General features: G+C 46.6%; 1 protein-coding gene across 5 annotated transcripts; it reads left to right on the top strand.

Moving 5' to 3' along the window:
* The first annotated feature begins 643 nt into the window (after positions 1-643).
* On the top strand, positions 644-17365 carry Alg5 (ALG5 dolichyl-phosphate beta-glucosyltransferase). Of its 5 annotated transcripts, none has more exons than XM_041658870.1 (10): positions 644-775; positions 3609-3780; positions 4091-4137; positions 5400-5468; positions 6044-6136; positions 8139-8252; positions 8639-8698; positions 13140-13291; positions 15159-15244; positions 17088-17365. In XM_041658870.1, exons 2-10 carry the CDS (start codon positions 3642-3644, stop codon positions 17201-17203), a joined length of 876 nt encoding a protein of 291 aa, XP_041514804.1. In that variant the 5' UTR covers positions 644-775; positions 3609-3641; the 3' UTR covers positions 17204-17365. The 5 variants fall into 5 exon arrangements, with proteins under 5 accessions (XP_041514804.1, XP_041514801.1, XP_041514800.1 ...); XM_041658867.1 differs by lacking the exon at positions 644-775 and adding an exon at positions 884-1236; XM_041658866.1 differs by lacking the exon at positions 644-775 and adding an exon at positions 1260-1532.
* Positions 17366-18194: the final 829 nt, after the last annotated feature.

Here is an 18194-nt window from a genome sequence, read left to right as displayed (position 1 = left end):
AAATTAATCGTATCTGGAAATTCCTGTAACTTAAATTCGGTAATTTTCATTGATCACAGAAAGATTAAATTGTTATAAGACTTGGATGAAATATAGTATAGGAAACTGTTTTCTTGATGATGAAAAAAGTGAGGTTCCCCCTCTTGCTAATGAATAATTTACTAAAAGGTACCCTATTTGTCTTGATTTTGAAAAAAACAATGAGCTGCCGTTGCGAAATGAAGACTTTAAATGTGAATAGTGGTTAATGAATCTTCTCTCATTATTTATATTTGAAAATTAAGTTGCCACATGCTTGGGAGGTAATGAATGTTGGAAAATAAAGCCATTAAGTTGATTTTGATTTTTATTGGATCAATATCATATAATGACAACGGCTAAGATATTCTGTTATCAGCATTTTACCACCATCCACGTCATACCAACAATGAAACGCTGGTTTCCAGTGGGGAGCGGCGTGGCGCTCGAATAAGAGGTCGGGGGTTCTGGCAGCGCTGTCGCTCAGCGCCTCCCGTGGGCAGAGCCCTCCCGCAGCCCCAGGAGCACTCGAGTCCCCAGCCGCCGCCACGCCTCCTGTGCACGCCGCCGTCGTCGCGCCCGCGCCGCGCAGACAGCCGGAGGCTCCGGCGCAGGCGACTGGGAGGAGTCCTGGTGGAGAAGCTGCTCCTTCCGTGGAGGCTGCTGTGCTCCCGGGCACGGGGCGTGAGCTGCAGCTCCGGGGAGCCCGGGCGTCCCACGAGCGCCTGCTTAGGACCAGGCCTGATGGGGAGGCCGGGTCGGTACGGTCACAACCGCCGTTGACGCCAGCCCCGGGGTCCCACGTCGGGCCTGTGCGCACGTGCGCGCACACACGCACGCACGCGCGCGCGGAATTAACCGGGGAGAATCTAAAGCAGTCAGGCACCCTTACGTGACTGCGCTGCACGGGTGTGAGGCTGGTAGCAATGTCAGTTCGCACAAGACCAGTGCGTTGCACTCCGGGACCAGCCTGCAATCCTCACTAGAGCCGCGCGAGGGCGCTGCGGGTGTCGCCGGGTTCCTGCAGTGGCGGGACGCGGCCGTGTGGTGGCGCTGCGGGCGGCGGCCTTGGGCCAGCAAGGCCTCTCCTGTGGGGCGGGGCTGGACGGGGCGCGGCGTCGCTCGGCGCTTCCGCAATTGTGGAGCTGCGGGATGTCTGCGCTGCTGCTGCAGCTGGCGGGGCTCGGCGTGGCGCTTGCGGCCGCCGTGCTCATTTTGGTGAGACCGTGGTGGAGTTCCGGGCTCCGGGCTTCCCCTCCGCACTTCCCACTCGTTTTCGGGTCTCTTGAATCAAGATCCCCTGAAATCCTTGACCCTTTTTTGCCCCTTTGGACCTTGTCTAAGTGACCCGTCTCCACCCAGCTTCTCCTGGTCCCTGCTCCCGGACCCCCGCCTATCCAGCCTATCATCCCTCAGCCTTCATCTTGGGCCTTCAGATGCTGCAGTTCGGAGCTTTCTGGTGTGCCATGTGCTGCAGCCAGGAAGAGAGCGGTGGACCCAGCAGACTAGGGTCGGTGGGTGAGCGAGAAACAGGCCCAGACCTCGTCTTGTTTTCGGCTAGGGGTCGTTTTGTCCCAGAATCAAGTACCTTAGCATTTTCTTTGCCATTCTTCTAGAAACGATGCAGACCCTTGCTGGTATGTAAGTAGAAAAGGGCAGATTCGCCAACAACTCTGCCACAGTTTCCAGAGCCTGCCACTCATTCAGTAAACGGAAATTTTGAAAAGCTTCCATGGTGTTGAGACCAGGTGGCTTCACAGTCGGCCAGGAAGGCCTCTGTCGCCTTGCCATGCACGCACATTCATAGTCTAGGAATGGTGTGGCCAGGTGACTTTGTCGCTGTGTGTCTGGGTGAGCCAGGAGCCCTTTCTTGCTAAAACGCCTTCTTTAAAGACTTGATACCAACCTGGATTTTGTCGACACAGTTCTGAGTTGAGGCTACCTTGCCTTGTGTCAGCGTCACTGATCTAGATGAGTGTGTGCACGATGAGGTTGTGTGCACTATTAGATGTCCTTGGCTTGAAGTAGTAGAGGTGCCCTTTGTTGTACAGCGTCGTGCTGCGTGTTGGGCTTGGGGTGCAGTGCGCTGGATCTTCAAACTCATCAAACTCATCGTCCATCTACCCGCAGTCATTCCTTCTCTCCACCGTCTCCCAGTTTTTAAAAATCATTTAAGAACAAATCCATTTCAGCCCTAAATCATCTGCATTTATTCCTGTCGGGATCCCTTTTTAAAAACCATGGCTGCAGTCAGGTAATTTGAACTGTCTTTTAAAACCTAACTAGTTTTTCTGTGGTTCCAATAGCCTGCCCATTTCAGTTCTCCGAGTTTGCCAGTGTGGGTTTAACAGGCTGCCTCCCCAAGCACCTTTAATTTTGTCTGCCTTCCAAATTTCCTGTAGGATTTGAGGATTTAATTAAATGCACGTGTGAGTCTTTTTTTTTCAGATGGGTCCGTGGGGGTTTTGTTTGTTTTTATGAAAAGTCCTCAGGTTCTCAGTCACCTGAAACACCTTTTACATCTGGAGGCTCAAGTCTTTAAGACACTGAGACCTTTCCCTGGTGTCTTAAAACGATGGCCAGCTTTTATTCTTGTATTTTTACAGACTCCGGTGTCTGTACATGTTTCTAGCCACTGCAGGGATTACGTCCTTCTTCCCAGGCCTGAGAGGCAAGCACTTCAAGTGGCCCACCTGCCCCTTTCCCTGAAGCCCTCCTGAGTACAGATCGGTTTTGCTTTCTGTCTGCTTTGCTGTATTAACATAAACCTTCCCGCCCCAGATCTGGGTTAATCGTTTTCTTAGGAGCTTTGGTTGCTTTCTTGAAAACCTCACAACCTAGACAATAGAGTGGACAGCCAGACTCCTTTCATTTTTTAAAGGATTGTATTTTATGTTTTTTTAAGTGTGCATGTGTGTGTGTACAAGCACATGAATGCAGAAACCAGAGACATTGGATCCCCGGAGCTGTACTTACAAGCAATTAGTTGTGAGTCACCACATGGGTGCTAGGAACTGAACTGGGTCCTCTGTAGGAGCAGCCAGTACTCTCAACTGTTTCAACCCCAGGAGCCTGCAAGTTTTATATGTTACTCCAAAAGATGCTGTTCTCAGTTGGAATTTAGAATAAATATCAGAATGCATTCTTAAGCACTATAGTCCCTGCTGTGTAGCCCAATAGGCTGACACAGTTTGGTCCTTACGTGGTCAGCTGCCAGATGGATTTGTCCACCACATACATGCTCCAGGCAGGATATGGTAGTGGGCTGGACTTCCTGTATTGACTTTTGGATCTGGTGTAGAAGAGGCCCTGGGGGGATGAGAGGTGGATCAAGGCCTCCTAAAACATTTAGCACATTACTATGGGGTCAAGGACAGTCGTCAGTTCAGAAGGGGTTAATTAAGGCCTGGCTGCCAAGTAACAGCATAATCACCTCCAGAGTCAAACCTGAGACTCCAGAGTCTCCCAAACAGCAACAAAAATAAATAAATAAATGTAATAAAAATTTTTAAATTGTGCGAATAGTGATGTTTTAGCAAAGCAAACACTAAAAGAGATCAATGTAACCCACTTTTCACATCTCCCTATAGGTATCTGTCATTGCATTTATAACGGCTACAAAAATGCCACCACATCACCAACATGAAGAAGAGAAATTCTTCCTTAATGCCAAAGGCCAGAAGGAAACTTTACCCAGCATCTGGGACTCACCTACCAAACAGCTGTCTGTTGTTGTGCCTTCCTACAACGAAGAGAAACGGTGTAAGTTCTACTTGAGTTCATTCCCTAGTGGGTCCTTTGGGGAGAAAAGGAATCCTGCAGTGTTTGCCCTCAGAGAGGAGGGCCCGGTTGGCAGCTGTGACTGCGAAGAGGGGAAGTGAGGCGGCAGGACTGAAGTCCTCTAGAGAAGTCCTGTGGTGAGAACAAGGGACATTCTGGGTGAGGATAGACGGAGTGACATCCCTGAGGGTCTTGGTAGATGACAGGCATGACTTCCTATGTGAGTAAAGTATGCTGGGTTTGCTAACTCATTTTCAAAAACAATGTATAAAATATTTATTTTTTCCTTTAGTGCCCGTGATGATGGATGAAGCCCTGAACTACCTAGAAAAGAGACAGGTATCACTCCTCTTTCAATGTCACATCTCTGGTTAGAACTGAAGCAGGTCAGCAGTTGTAGACCCCAGCTAGGTGCACTGTGGGAGGCAGGCCCAGCATGCAGCATGCTACCTCCAGAAGGAGACAAACCAGGGAGCTGCCATTTCTCCGGTGTCCGCTCCCCCTCCTAATTGTCTCTTGCTTGGTGATGTAGATTATGTACTAGTGAATGCGGCCAGGCTCACTTCTGTGACATCCATGCATGTGCAGTATTCACGTACAGAGATCCATTGGGGCCCTTATAACACAATCTGTAGAAGTTTGCTTCTCAATTGAGTGCATATTGATTATGTGATATGAGATTATAGCCTTAAAATTTTAAATGATAACTAACCACACAAAAAGAAAATTTTTTTAAATATTTATTTATTTATTATGTATACAATATTATGTCTGTATGTATGTCTGCAGGTCAGAAGAGGGCACCAGACCCCATTACAGATGGTTGTGAGCCACCATGTGGTTGCTGGGAATTGAACTCAGGACCTTTGGAAGAGCAGGCAATGCTCTTAACCTCTGAGCCACCTCTCCAGCCCCCAAGAAAATATTGTAGTACAGCCTTTCCTCAGAAACAGTCGCCAATACTGGGCTTCCTAACATCTCAACATGCATGCAGAATGCAGATGCTCAAATATCCTAGGCAGGCATGCCGCAGGGGCTGTGTCCCCAACACTAAAAGATGTCTTTTTAAAATGCTTGCACATTTTGTATTCAGAAGCACAGCTGTTGCTTAAATTACGACTTCGTTAGGACTGGGAAGACGTCTTAGTGGGTAATGGCTCTTGTGCCAGCCTGATGACCTGTGTTCAGTTCCTGAGAAGCCACAGTGGGAGGAGAGGACCAACTGCAAGTTGTCCTCTGACCTCCATGCATGTGAATGCCCACGTGTGTGAGTGTGTATTGTGTATACAATATCAAAATAAATTTGAATAAAAATGGTTTTTAAATTGCAGTTTATGGGCTGCCAAGGTGGTTCATAGGGTAAAGACCCTGCAGCCAAGTCTGACCATCTGATTTTGCTACCTGTGTCTCACATGGTAGAAGAGAGTGGACCCATACAAGTTGTCCTCTGACCTCTGTATATGTACCGGGGTCATCCCCGCCACCCCCACACGTATGCACACACACACACAAATGTGAAAACATTTAAAATACTGTTATAACTTTATTAATCTCTATCATAGTTTTGCCAAATTATGATTTGTTATTTTTGGTTTGTGCAGAAGCAGGACCCTATGTTCACTTATGAGGTGATAGTAGTTGATGATGGCAGTCAAGACCAGACGTCACAGGTAAGTGTGTGTGCTTTAGAACGGCTGGTCGGTGGGAAACTTGGAGCCTATTTCAGCTTGCTGGGGAACCCAGAGCTGTGCTCGTTACTTCCTGTCCCATGTTCACCTAAGGGTTCATCACTGCAGGGAAGTCACAGAGGCAGGAGCTGGAGTCAGCTGGTCACATGACATCCATCCACAGTCGGGGGCAGAGAGAAGCAAGTGTACCCACACTGCCTGCTTGCTTGCTAACTTTGTTCAGCCACACAGTGTTTGGTGCCACAGTGGGCTGCGCGTTCCACTCTCAATTAACACTCAAGACAATCCCCCACGGAAATGCCAAAGGCCAAGCTGTCTAAGGAAGTAGGAGCTGCAGTGGGAGTGTCTGTGTGACTTGTGGGATCTGAGTTACTGCTCCTCTTTGTGTTTTATTAATTATGTGTGCCCTGACTGACAGGTGGAAGTGTTTCTGTTTGTGGGGCACAATGCGGGATTTCAGTACATGCATTTGACATGTTCTGATCACATCAGGGTAACTCACATCCTGACATCACTTCCCCAAGCTAACTGTATTCTGACTTCTATATCATCAACAGGTCGCTTTAAAATACTGCCAGAAATACGGAAGTGACAAAGTGCGAGTGATAACGCTGGTTCAGAACCGTGGGAAAGGTGGTGCTGTACGGATGGTAATAATTTACAGTTTCGTTTAAAATATAAGGCATAGATAGAGAACCTCCTTTTCAGCATATAATACCACATATCAAATAGCAGGAGCTGAAGTGAAGATAGCAAGAACTTTAATAATTCCATTGATTTGATGAAGTCTGACTTTCATATGCTGTCTGTAATGTACTAGATGATACAAAAAACATTTGTGTTTGTATAGAGTGTCCTGTAGTCTTTGCAGAGGCCAGAGTGTCCCTGCTCACACAAGGACAGCACACACTTGTGTGTTGCACTTTCCCTTGTGAAGGCACAGCAGAGCCTGGTAGCATGAAGTCAGGTGACTCCTGGGTCAGCTGATGTGGAGCGCTGTGCAGCAGGAGAGACAATCGTCCACACAGTGAAGAGCAGAGGCTCCTGTGAGGAGATTCAAGGCCCAAGCCAGAGCAGGGTGTTTCTTGTCAAGGCCTGTCAGGTAGAAAACAATTTAAACTGTAGAAAGGACCAAAACCCAGTACATGTGAAAGCAAATCCAGATAACACTCTGAGGTGACTAGTGGTTTATATTTTCCCCAGAAAGAAGCCTCAAGCAAGCAGGCCAGACTCTCATAGCTCTCCCGGTTGTCAGCAGAGGCCCTGGCTCTCACCTTTCCCTTCCTTTTCCTCATGAACACAAAAGACTCCTAGGGCATTCTATCTCCTGGACATTGATTCATTTCATTCATGTACTTGTTTGTTTATTTATTCCTTTTGTTGTTTAAAATAAAACATTAAACCTAGGGAAATGGCTCAGCAGTTAAGAGCACTGACTGTTGCCGAGGACTCAGGTTTGGTCCCAGGTCCTCACACAGTGGTTTACAGCCACCTGTGACTCTAGTTCCTGGGATCCTGTATCCCCTTCTGGCCTCTGCATGTACTGTCTGTGTACTGTGCATATACAGTGCCTGCAGGAAAAGCACTCACACACATAAAATTAAATTAAATCTTTTTAAAGATCAGTAGCACGTGTTGAGGAAAACAATATGTTTCATCAGACGTTTTCATACATGGAGATTATGTAAATTAATCCCAGTCACCCCACAGTGTCCCCTCTTGGCCTCTCACAGTGTTCCCTGGGTGTCTTTAGACTTCACCCAGAGTCAGACTTGAGAAAAGTCATCCGTCTTCACCCAGTGTCGTGTTGTCTAGGGTTAGATTATTCACACAGTGGTGCTGACAAGAGAAAGGGGGGTACACGGCAGATGCCCACAGTCAGTGGAGGTGAGTCTGAGGGAGATGGAGGCATGCTGAGGGGGGGCCAGCCCTAGCACAGGGGCAGTGATGAGAGTTCTGTTCACAGTCAGCATGAGTGCTGACCAAGTGCTGCGTCACTCCGGCACACCGCAGAAATTAATTTCCTTGTAAATATATGCACAGCTAGTCATGGTTTGTACCAATGGCCAACCTGATTTACCAAGTGTCAGTTGCCCCAACGAACAGTAAAAAGTTAGTGACACCACCTTTGCCCTGTTCAGCCACTAATTTAAAATGCTTATGGCACCATAATAAAGAAAAGTCACTTTCACCGTGCCCTTCTCAAGAATATGAGGCTTCAGACTGGAAATCCTCCTGCTGCCTCCTCCTGGCTGGGGATTACAGATGCACTCAGAGCATGTGTGTTATTTCTGTTTGGGGACAGTTCTTTACGTGTGCATGAGTTGCCTCAAGTCATGTGACACTGACCCCCTAACATGGCGCATAGATGTGTGGGGTGTGTCCTGCTTTCTGTGCCAGTGCTGAGGACTCGTTTCCTCCAGGTTGACTGCATTCACGCTGACAGTTCCAGGGTATTAGAGGCGGAGTGTGAAGTGTTTGCAACAGTGAAATGGGCAGGAGATCCTGTGGGCCGTCCTGGCTGCATAGCTATGAACTTTGGCCTCCTTCTGCCGTATTATACCCAATACTCCACTCAGGATGAGCTGAGATGCCATGGAGTTTGAACTTACTTCTAAGCAACTTTCTTTCTCCTGGTATTTGTGAATTCAGGGTGTGTTCAGTTCTCGAGGAGAGAAGATCCTCATGGCGGATGCTGATGGAGCCACAAAATTTCCAGATGTTGAAAAACTAGAAAAGGGGCTGAGTGATCTCCGGCCGTGGCCTGTGAGTATAAGAATTCACTGCATGGGAAGATCAGGTGCACAGGGCTCAAAAGCGAAGTCAGAATTTACCTAAAATTCAACTTTCTTTTTGTTTAGAGACAGGTTCTCACTGTGTAGACCAGGCTGGCCTTGAACTCACAGAGATCCACCTCTATCTGCCTCCCAAGTGCCGGGATTAAGGGTGTGCGCCACCACACCAAACAGAATCCTAATCAGTACAACTAGCTGTCTCCAGGCTGTGCATATGCTTCGCCCTCAATAGACTTTACAAATATTAGTGTTGTTTTTCAAAGTGTTCCTAAAGGTGAGACCTTTGCATTGAAGATGAGTGCATTCATATGTGATCCTTAAATATTAAAGAAAATTATGGTGTTGCTTTTACCTTAGGATCAAATGGCCATCGCCTGTGGGTCTCGAGCTCATTTGGAGAAAGAATCAATTGCTCAGGTGAGGCTTTCCCAAGCTGCCACAGATAGTAGCTTGTTAACCCTTAACCCCATTTTACACACACAAGCACATCTAATAAGAAATGGGTGCCTGTGTTTTCTCTCAAAATTTCTCTTCCCTTCAACCTCACTGGAATTCATGCAAGATTAGCGTAAGTACACAGGATGGGCGAGGCTCTACCTCAGGATATAAGCACTCTTAGGATTGTGTCTAAGATACAGAGGGCATCAGTCGGACAAGGCAGACTTTTCTAAACAGAAATTTCTTTTTTAAATTGTGTGTGTGTATGTGTGTGGAGGTATACAAAATATTCTAAAGTATGAAAAAACATACAAACTCTGAAATTTTGCTAGTCCCAAGTAATTTCTAGTCCAAGTATATTTTGAGTTTTGTTCAGAGTTTAAATATTTCTTGTTTCATGTCTGTAAAAAAAGTCATTTAACTGACAATTGTCAGACTCATGCCAGTTCCTTTTACATGTCACCAAAGACTGCAGGCTACTCTTTTGTAGATCACACCTAAAAAGCTAGAGCAACTCAAAGGCTAGGAATTTCAGTGAGGAGGTGTGTGTGTGTGTTTTAGAAGTCACAGTCAGGGTTTTCCACTTAAAATTGGAGATTCTGGGTGTCAAGTCCAGTAGCGCCGTGTTTGCAGGGGTTCATCACCAAGAATAAAGAGCCACTGTCAGTCTGTGGCCTGGGGAGGGACTTATAGCACGTAAGAGGAGGACAGCCCATCACTCTGAGTCAGCCTCAGGATGAGACCCTGGCCTGCCTTTTCAGCAGGTCACAGGTTACATGGTGCACATTAATTCTAGAACTATTAAAATAAATATCTCCCCTCCGTGATTCTGTAATTTGGTAGGAGGAGAGTTTAAACTCTACCAGGACACAGGCAGCAGGGTTGCAGATGTTTATGGGTAAGGCAGCAAAATTCTCTGGGAAGCAGAGAGACAGCTCCTGAAGCTGGAAGGGGACTTGAACATGAGTTTCCCTAGACACTCGTTCTGCCCGTGTGTTGTTGTGTGTCTGTGTACTGCATGCATGACTGGCTCTGACAAAGGAGGGCACTGGATTCCTAAAGCTGGAGTTACAGATGTCTGTGAGCCACAGTGTGGTGCTGGGAACCCAACCCAAGACTGCTGCAAAAACAGCCAGTGCTCTTAACCACTGAGCCATCTCTCCGGCTCCAAAATAATCGATTTTTAATATCTATTTAATATTTTATGTCCCATGCAGTTCTCATTAGTGTTTGAAAATGTTAATCTGTTAAGCATGGAGAATATCTATTACAGAAAGCTGAGAGAGAGGCAAGTTGAACTTGATTGACATCTTTATACTTGGGAGAAAGAAAGGAAAAAGAATGTGTCCAGGAGGGGTAGCACTTTGCTGAGGTAGTGAGGTCCAGAATTCAGCAAAGGGGAATGTGACTGTGTCCCAGGAGGACACTGACCCCAGCCAGCAGTCTGACTGCAGACTGTCATGAATGTGTGGAGTTTGCTTTGTGTGGCCTGAGCATGATGCTGAGAACACAGCAGAATTACCTCCGCAAACACAGCAAAAATTGCTTTGCAGATGAAAACAGGTTGACATTAATAATTTAAAGAAATCTGAGTAAATTTTCCCTTTTAAAACTACGAAGCTTGGGGCTAGAGTTGGCTCAGTGGTTACGAGCACTGGGTTCAGTTCCCAGCCCCCACATGGTGGCTGACAGCCGTCTACAGCTCCTGTTTCAGGAGGTCCAGCACATTTTTCTGGAACTGTATGTGCGTATGCGGTACAGACGTACTTGCAGACAAAGCACTTATACACATAAAATTAAATCTTTTTTTTAATTTGTTTTAATATGAAGCACTATAGGCCAGGGCTAATCTGTTTGGTGAAGGAAACTAAAAAGTGAGAAATGAAGAATCAGGAACCACTGGAGTCATCTGGAGGAGAGAGGTGGCCTCTGCATGCTGCTGGGCTGTGTGTTTTGGGTTAATCCTTTGTTTCCTGCAGTACTGAGGCTCCAAGCCAGGGCCTTGTGTGCTCTAGGCCAGTGCTTCACCACTGAGTTCTATCCTCAGCCCTTTGGTTTTATTTTTAAAGATGTAAATTCTCTTGACTTAAAACTTCCGTGAAGCCTGGCACAATGGGGCTCCCAGCACTCTGGAGGCTGACTAGGACTCTCCCAGGTCTACATATTTATAGCAACTTGTTCTGCATCCATTTCTTCACCTCTCAACCTAGTGGTTGATTCAGGGCTTCTTGCCCTTTATGCAGAGAAAGGACCGCCTGATCCACTCACTGGCAAGGAGAGGTTGCCTGCTGCATTGCTGCTCGTGACTGCCGCCTAGTGGAACTGCTGTCCAGATCATTAGCTACTCCTGCCTTAGGAAAAGCTGTTTCCAGGAGGCATCTAGTTGAGGAGTGACAGCATGGCCTTCTATTTCTCCTCCTACACCACACATAACATAAGCCGAGCACAGTGGAAAAAAATCATCAGAGAATTAGGGCGCCAAATAGCAGGCTGAGTGCTGAGTGGCTTACGAACAGCATCTGGATGCTGCTTTTCTGTGTTTTACTGCATCCTCAGCATCATTCCATCTGTTGCTGCTCCCCCAGAAGGCAGGCGAGGCACAGATAGAATGCTTTAGGTTCTTTGTGGGTGCCTTTGGAGTTTGTCATTTAGAAGCACTCAGGAGTAGAATCCTTTGGCATTTGTTTGATGCCTTTAGTTTTTAAAGAAATTATCAGTAAGCTTTATATTTCTCCTTCTTCCTGCACTGTATAGACCTTAGGGATACTGTTATTAATTCTGAGGCAGTATCGTTCCTAATACTAAATATCCATTTCATAAATTAGACTCTCTTTCTTTCTTTCTTTCTTTCTTTCTTTTTCCCTCTGTGTAACAGCCCTAGCTGTCCTGGAACTCCCTCTGTAGACCAAGCTGGCCTCATACTCAAAGAGATCTGCCTGCTTCTGCCTCCTGAGTGCTGGCATTAAAGCCGTGTGCCACCACTACCCAGCTTAAACTCTTATTTCTTTGTTAACTTCATCTACTAAAGTTTGTCTCATAATATATTTTAGGTATCTTCTAATTTTTAAGTTAAGTTTCAAAAATTAAAGCAAAATTTCCTTTGTGGTTTATCTAGATTATTTTGCTTTTTTCTTTATTTTTTTATTTTATATGTATGTATGTTTTGCTTACATGTATATGAACCATACATGTGAAGTAACTTTGGAGGCCGGAAGAGGGCATCAGAGGCCCTGGAACTGCTGGAAACTGAGCCCAGGTCTTCCACAAGAGCAGCCAGTGCTCTTGCCTGCTGAGTTATCTCTCTGTCCCTATTATGCTTTCATGTGTGTTAGAAATCAGATAAATTAGGCTGGCACACACTTTTCATCCCACACTCAGGAGGCAGAGGCAGGTTGATCTCCAAGTTTGAAGCCAGCTTGGACTACGGAGAGAGTTCTAGGACAGCCAGAGCTACATAGAGAAAAGCTGTCTCAAAAAACAAAACAAACACATTAGACTTTTCTTGTGAATACCTCACCTTCTGTTTTTTAATAAACAGCTGCATTCTAAAATACGACAAAGCCCTGTTACCACCAAGCAAAAAATGGGAATGTTTTCCATGCTCACACAAATCACATTGAAAACTGTTCAAGCAGAAGTTTACATGTGTGTTTTCCACCTTGAATTTTCATTTTCCTATCTTTCAGTTTCTGTTTGTCCCTTTCCTTAGCATAGTTGCCCTTTGAGGAGATTAGTCAGTCTTCTGGTACTTATTGGAAGTATTTTATGTGGAAGACACTGAGCAGGCAGATGTGAGCTTCCCAAAGTGTGTTAAGATGAGATTTCCCCGCCCTCACATGCTCAGAGAGGTAAGAGCCACTGCATCAGAACATGATTGGTGACCGATGACTTTACAGTTTTCATAGACGGGGGCTTTGATATCCCTTCCCGCCCAGTCACAGTGGAGCTGTGCTTGAGAGGAAAGCTGTCAGCCTTCCGTATAAAACCGTTACTGAGTTCCTGTTACTCTCCGGCCAAGCACATGGCTCACAGCTTTGACATAATTCTATTTTACTCTCCTACTAACTCTGTAAAGTGGACGCCACTCCACTCTAATTTACTCAAGACCAGCTTGCTCTCAGCCTCGGAGGCAGCGCTCAACTCTGCTCAGAGGACACCTTTCTTTTGTATTTGTTCTTACACTGATGGTTAAGAACAAAAGCAGATAGGTCAATGCAGAGCTGGCCCCTCGGGTCCTGAACTTCTGCTCTTACCCAGGCCCCAGGAAACATAACTTCTCCCATGATGCTCTGCTCTTGAAGCAGCACCCTGCTCACAATGCCTCCAACACCTGCTGTCTAGACTGGAGCCCCCCCCCCCCCCCCCCCAGCCCAGTGTCTCCCAGAATGGAAAAATGATTTCTCTTTTGCCCTTGTTTTAGCGTTCTTACTTCCGTACTCTGCTTATGTATGGATTCCACTTCCTGGTGTGGTTCCTATGTGTCAAAGGAATCAGGGACACGCAGTGCGGGTTCAAATTACTGACCCGAGAAGCAGCAGCCCGGACCTTCTCATCTCTGCACATCGAACGATGGTAGGTTTCTGACTGGAATGTCTCATGCTTGCCTTCCTATCTGGCATCCAGATGATAGGATATAGCCCTGTTGTCTCATCTGGATATGATGAGTATCCAGATGTAGCCAGATTGGCACATGTGTTATATGTTCACCTAACACCGGCAGTGTCAGCCGTGTGGCTAGAATTCACCCTTAAGCCTCCCTCTGCCCCTCATGATCCATTCCAGTTGACAGGTCTCTCTCCTGAGCCTGGCTCTTTGCTGAGCTCTCTCCTGCCATCTTCAAACCTAGCCTTTTCCACTTCTTTTCTCTCGTGTGTTCATCCTTTCCTTGGCTCATCTGCCTTCAAACCCCATTCATTGACCCTGTCTGTGCAGCCCTGTTTGCTCCGTCCACTGCCTTTTATTGAAAGAGTGCCCTATGTTTGCTGCCTTCATCTCCCCATCTTGTCCCTCTCCTACCTTACATACTTGTCATTCCTGTCTCCTGAACTAGCCGCGGCCACAGCCCGTTAGCTTCTCTCCACCCCCAGCACCTCGCAGCCCAAGGGATCTTTGTAATCACAGTCACACTTCTGCTTCGAATCCTGCACTGGCTTCCCTCGACCTGTGGAGGAATTGCAAAGCTGCCCCGCCTGTGTCCCGTCTGTCCCAGCCGTGAGCTGGTACAGTCATCACACCTGTTCTCACTCCCGGGGCCATTGCTTCAGTCTGATCGCTCTCCTCCAAGCACAGGCTCTTGAGGGGCTACGAATGTCACTTAGTTGGAAGAGTGCTTGCGTGCATGAGGCCCTGGGCTCCATCTCCAGCGAGGAAGAAAGTTCTAGAAGGGAAGGAATCCTTCCTGACTTGACTCACTAATCTCCTCTGCTACAAAGAGTGCTTGGCATTCTTCATTGCCCGGGGATACTACTGATAACGCTCATCCTTGCTGAGCATTAATTGAAAGTTCTCTGTAACTTGTTCCTGATTGGTAGCCATGATTATCTAAGATAAGCCCATGTTCGATGTCTCTGCCACGTTTGTGGATCTGTTTCTGAAGATTGGTCATCCTCCCTAGAAATAGGTTTCAGATAAACTCCCCAAAATTCTCTTAAACTAGAGTCAAAATTTAAATTAGTGTGTGTGTGTGTGTGTGTGTTTAAAGTCTTTAATTTCCTCCATTAAAATGGGTGGAGTGTCAAATAGGTGGTCTTCGGGTCCAGGTGTCTATGTTTGCTCCATGGTCAGCATCCCATGCTAATCATTCTTGGTTCTCAGAGGCTTACCCAGCATTCCCAGCTCCTGCCCCAGCTGCGGTGTTGCTTTCTTGATGAAAATAGTGCATCTGAAGATGTGCTTCTGTGTGAAAGGAAGGACTCAGGCTAGACATGGCTGCAATCATGCATTGGGGCAGCGTCACCCTGCGGGTGTGCCTGTCACTACAGCCTTCTAGACTAGGGAGGCTTCAGTAGCTGCCAGGACCCACTCTATCCAAGACAGCACAGGGGAGGGACAGCCAGGGCTGAGAGGAGAACATGGAGAAGCAGCTCCAAGTGACCAGAGTGGCCTTAACAGGAGCCTGGCAATTCTGTATGCTAGCTGGGGAAGGCTAAGAGAGAAAGCGTCCTTCTTGCAAACTCCTAGCGTTAAAGTGTGTCTGCTGAGCACGCAAGGCAGACTTCGTCTGAGGGTTTCTGAGCTGTGGCTGAGGTTCACCTTTTCTCATTTAAATGTTACATATCTTGTTCTCCTTGAAGCTTTCGATCCACTCGGTGTCCACTTATTTGACCCTCTGTGGGCCTGGCCTTCAGTTTTATGTAGAAGTTTCACAACTGCCCTGCTAGACATCTGATTGATGCCCCACTTGTCCTTTCTAAAATAAACAATATATTTTCTATTTCAGGGCATTTGATGTAGAACTGCTATACATAGCACAATTTCTTAAAATTCCAATAGCGGAAGTCGCCGTCAACTGGACTGAAATTGAGGGTGAGTGGACTGTTTCTTTACAGCTGGTCCTTAGCTGGGCAGTGCAGTTGTCTGAGAGAGTCTGCTGGCACCCGTCGACCCCTGTCCTTCACCAGGGCCTCCCACCTCTCCACAGAGCTCTCTGTGTTCCATCAAATTTCTTTCTGCTGTTTTTCCAGTCTCTTTTGAGTCTTTGATGGGCTTCCTCCTGGCCCAGGTTCCCAACAGACAAGGTCCTGGTGCTCAAGTGTTACTAGCTGGGCACTACAAACCCCTGTGCGAAGCTAAGGAGGGACCATGAGTGTCATAGCCATCCAGAACACGTGCCCTTGTTTTAAGTGTGGTTTCATTGCATTTCTTAGGCTTATCGTGAACTCACAGACTTAAGCTGTCCTCATCCCAGCCTCCACAGGGTTAGATGTAGCTACACATAATCCCCAGTGTAAAGGCCTCTTAAATTCAACCTCGTGAAATCTTTATAAACGTGTGTCAGGCTCCTTCCCAACAGGCTGTCTGTGTGCAGGGTGAGCTCTCACTGTCTCCTGCATTTACCTTGGGACAAACCCAAACTCTTCACTGTGTGGGGCAGTGGTGTGATCAGCTGAAGTCCTCTGCAGTCTCCGCTCCTGTGCACTTGGCCTCCAACCCCCCTCTGGGAGTCCTGATGCAGAAGCATGTGTCATGCCTGAGTTTGGGTGTCTCTGGCTTCTACAAACTACAGTGTGTTTATAGAAACTTAGAAAAATCCACACCATTATTCTAGAGTCAAAGAGGACAACCTTGTGGGTAGTTTGAAGGAGCTGAGGGTTAAAATCATTTTCAGGTGTGTGCTGTTAGCTCCTCTGCATCTCAGAGGCAGTTGTGTTAGAGTTCTTCCTGGTTTGTCCCCAGTTAGCAATAGAGAATGTCTCCAGAATGTGTTAGTGGCCATGTTTCCAGAAGAAAGCTGTTTGTGCTCAGGGTGGAAGGAGGGTCTGCTTTGGGGGTGGAGCTTATTAGAAGTGATGAGCACTGAGCCTTCCTCCTGATAGATGCTCACTGACTGGCAGGTACCACAGCAGTGTCCTTAGGGACCAGACGTCCACTTAGACTGCTACTCCCTTGTAGCCGGAGGCAGAGCGGTAGGCAGCTGCCGTCTGGACACAGGCATCATTGTCACTGTTGAGTCTAGGCATTGCTGGTGTGGGGTGCACACCTGTGGTCCAGGCCTCAGGTGGGTGAGGCAAGGATAGGTCACAGGTTCAGAGCCAGGTTGGACTACTAGTGAGTCCAAGACTTGCCTTAGCTGAGCTTCTCTCCAGGAGAGAGAGAGAGAGAGAGAGAGAGAGAGAGAGAGAGAGAGAGAGAGAGAGAAATAGACATAGAGGGAGAAGAGAGAGAGGGAGGGACAAAGAGAGGGAGGGAGGGAGAAAGAGAGACTCATTTGTAGGCCTTTTGTGTGTGTGTTTATAGTGTTCTGTGAAATTATTACTTTTCAGTAGCTGCCACCCAGTTCCTAGTACTCTGTCCATGCACAAAGCCTTCTCTTGGTGTCTGAAACATTCATTCTTGAGAGTCACCTGAGTTTCCTTGCACTTAGAGACGTAGCTTTGTTTTGGGAGGAGAGTCACTTCAGCTTTATAACTTAAAAAAGTATTTAAATAAAATCAAGATGCTAGGTGCTCTCAAAGGTCACTAACTTCCCCCTTCCATGTGTGCGCGTGTGTGTGCATGTGTGTGTGTGCGCGTGGTTGTGTGTGTACACACGTGCCCAGGTATTCACACATGTAGAAAACGGTTCTCTACCTCCCAGCCCCAGCCACTTTTAGGATACAACTTTGAACTTCTGCATGTTTCTTGCAGTTTAATTGATTCTTAATTGCAGGTTCTAAGTTGGTTCCGTTTTGGAGCTGGCTCCAAATGGGCAGAGATCTGCTCTTCATCCGACTACGGTATCTGCTGGGCGCCTGGAAGCTCGAGCGAACGAGGAAGATGAGTTAGCTTGCTGCCGGGACTGGACTGCACTTTGACCTACGGTGTCATGCAATTTCACTTGAAATCAGGATTTTTCAATGAAGCTGTGATGGACCCATCCTCACTATCTGCAAACCATGAGATGTCTTTGGGGACAAATAAATTTTTACGTATTTGTGTCATAAGTTAGATTTTCTTTTATTTCGTAGTCTTTATTTTGACTCCTGTCATTAAGGTTCTGAGATGGACACTTTGAGATGGAAGACAAGAAATGTCTTAAAGGTGCCTGTCCAGTCTGTAACAGTCACTTAAAGATGAAGTTGGCGATAAGTTCAAATGCAGGCTTACCTGTGTTGCAGTGGCTTTATTTAATACTAGGAATACTAGGAGATTGCCACAATCGTGTGAAATGTCTCTGTGCTGAAAGTAGCTGCTTCCTTGTTCTGTCCGTCTCCTTAACTTTGCCTGTATTGTGCTGTGCCGTCTCTCACCCCCATAACCTTCCCCTCTGGGATTTGTGCGGAAATTCTGTTTGCTTTTCATCCTTCATATGTCATTGCTGGCTTCAAACATTCTTGGGCAATACAGGCAATCCTAAACTGTATCTCAACCCCTGGAAGCCTTTTATCAAAAATGTTTCTAACTAATGATAAATATATTTACTTGATTCCAGAATTAAGATATTGAAGAGGCCAATGCAATTAAAAAAAAAAGAATCTCCAACAACAACAACAACAACAACAAAATTAAATCATTTCTGACATCATAGAGAAACTAAGCATAATAAAAGTTGTGATAGTTTCTGTTTGAAATACATGCAGAACACACATGTATTTGTGGCTTGGGCCCCAGCACATCTGACTGACTGACTGGAAGAATGGAACATTTAGGAGGTGGCACTTAGAACAAGTTAGGGCACTGGGGGTGTACCCTTAAAGAGGATAATGAGAGCTCTCTCTGTGTGTGTGTGTGTGTGTGTGTGTGTGTGTGTGTGTGTGTAGCTCCATATTTACCTCTA

Source organism: Microtus oregoni, unplaced genomic scaffold (genome assembly GCF_018167655.1).
Source record: "Microtus oregoni isolate MIOR12 unplaced genomic scaffold, Mior012 000010F_ref0000083, whole genome shotgun sequence".
Taxonomy (NCBI): domain Eukaryota; kingdom Metazoa; phylum Chordata; class Mammalia; order Rodentia; family Cricetidae; genus Microtus; species Microtus oregoni.
The sequence above is the reverse complement of the archived record's forward strand: the minus strand, read 5'-3'. Positions and strand labels throughout refer to the sequence as shown.

Excerpts from the sequence above, each read along its gene's own strand:
- Alg5 (XM_041658866.1), top strand. The coding sequence starts at position 1,455 with ATGCTGCAGTTCGGAGCTTTCTGGTGTGCCATGTGCTGCAGCCAGGAA. Across the intron at positions 3,781-4,090 it reads CTACAACGAAGAGAAACGGT|TGCCCGTGATGATGGATGAA; the intron begins GTAAGTTCTACT and ends TTTTTCCTTTAG. Across the intron at positions 13,292-15,158 it reads TCTCTGCACATCGAACGATG|GGCATTTGATGTAGAACTGC; the intron begins GTAGGTTTCTGA and ends TTTCTATTTCAG.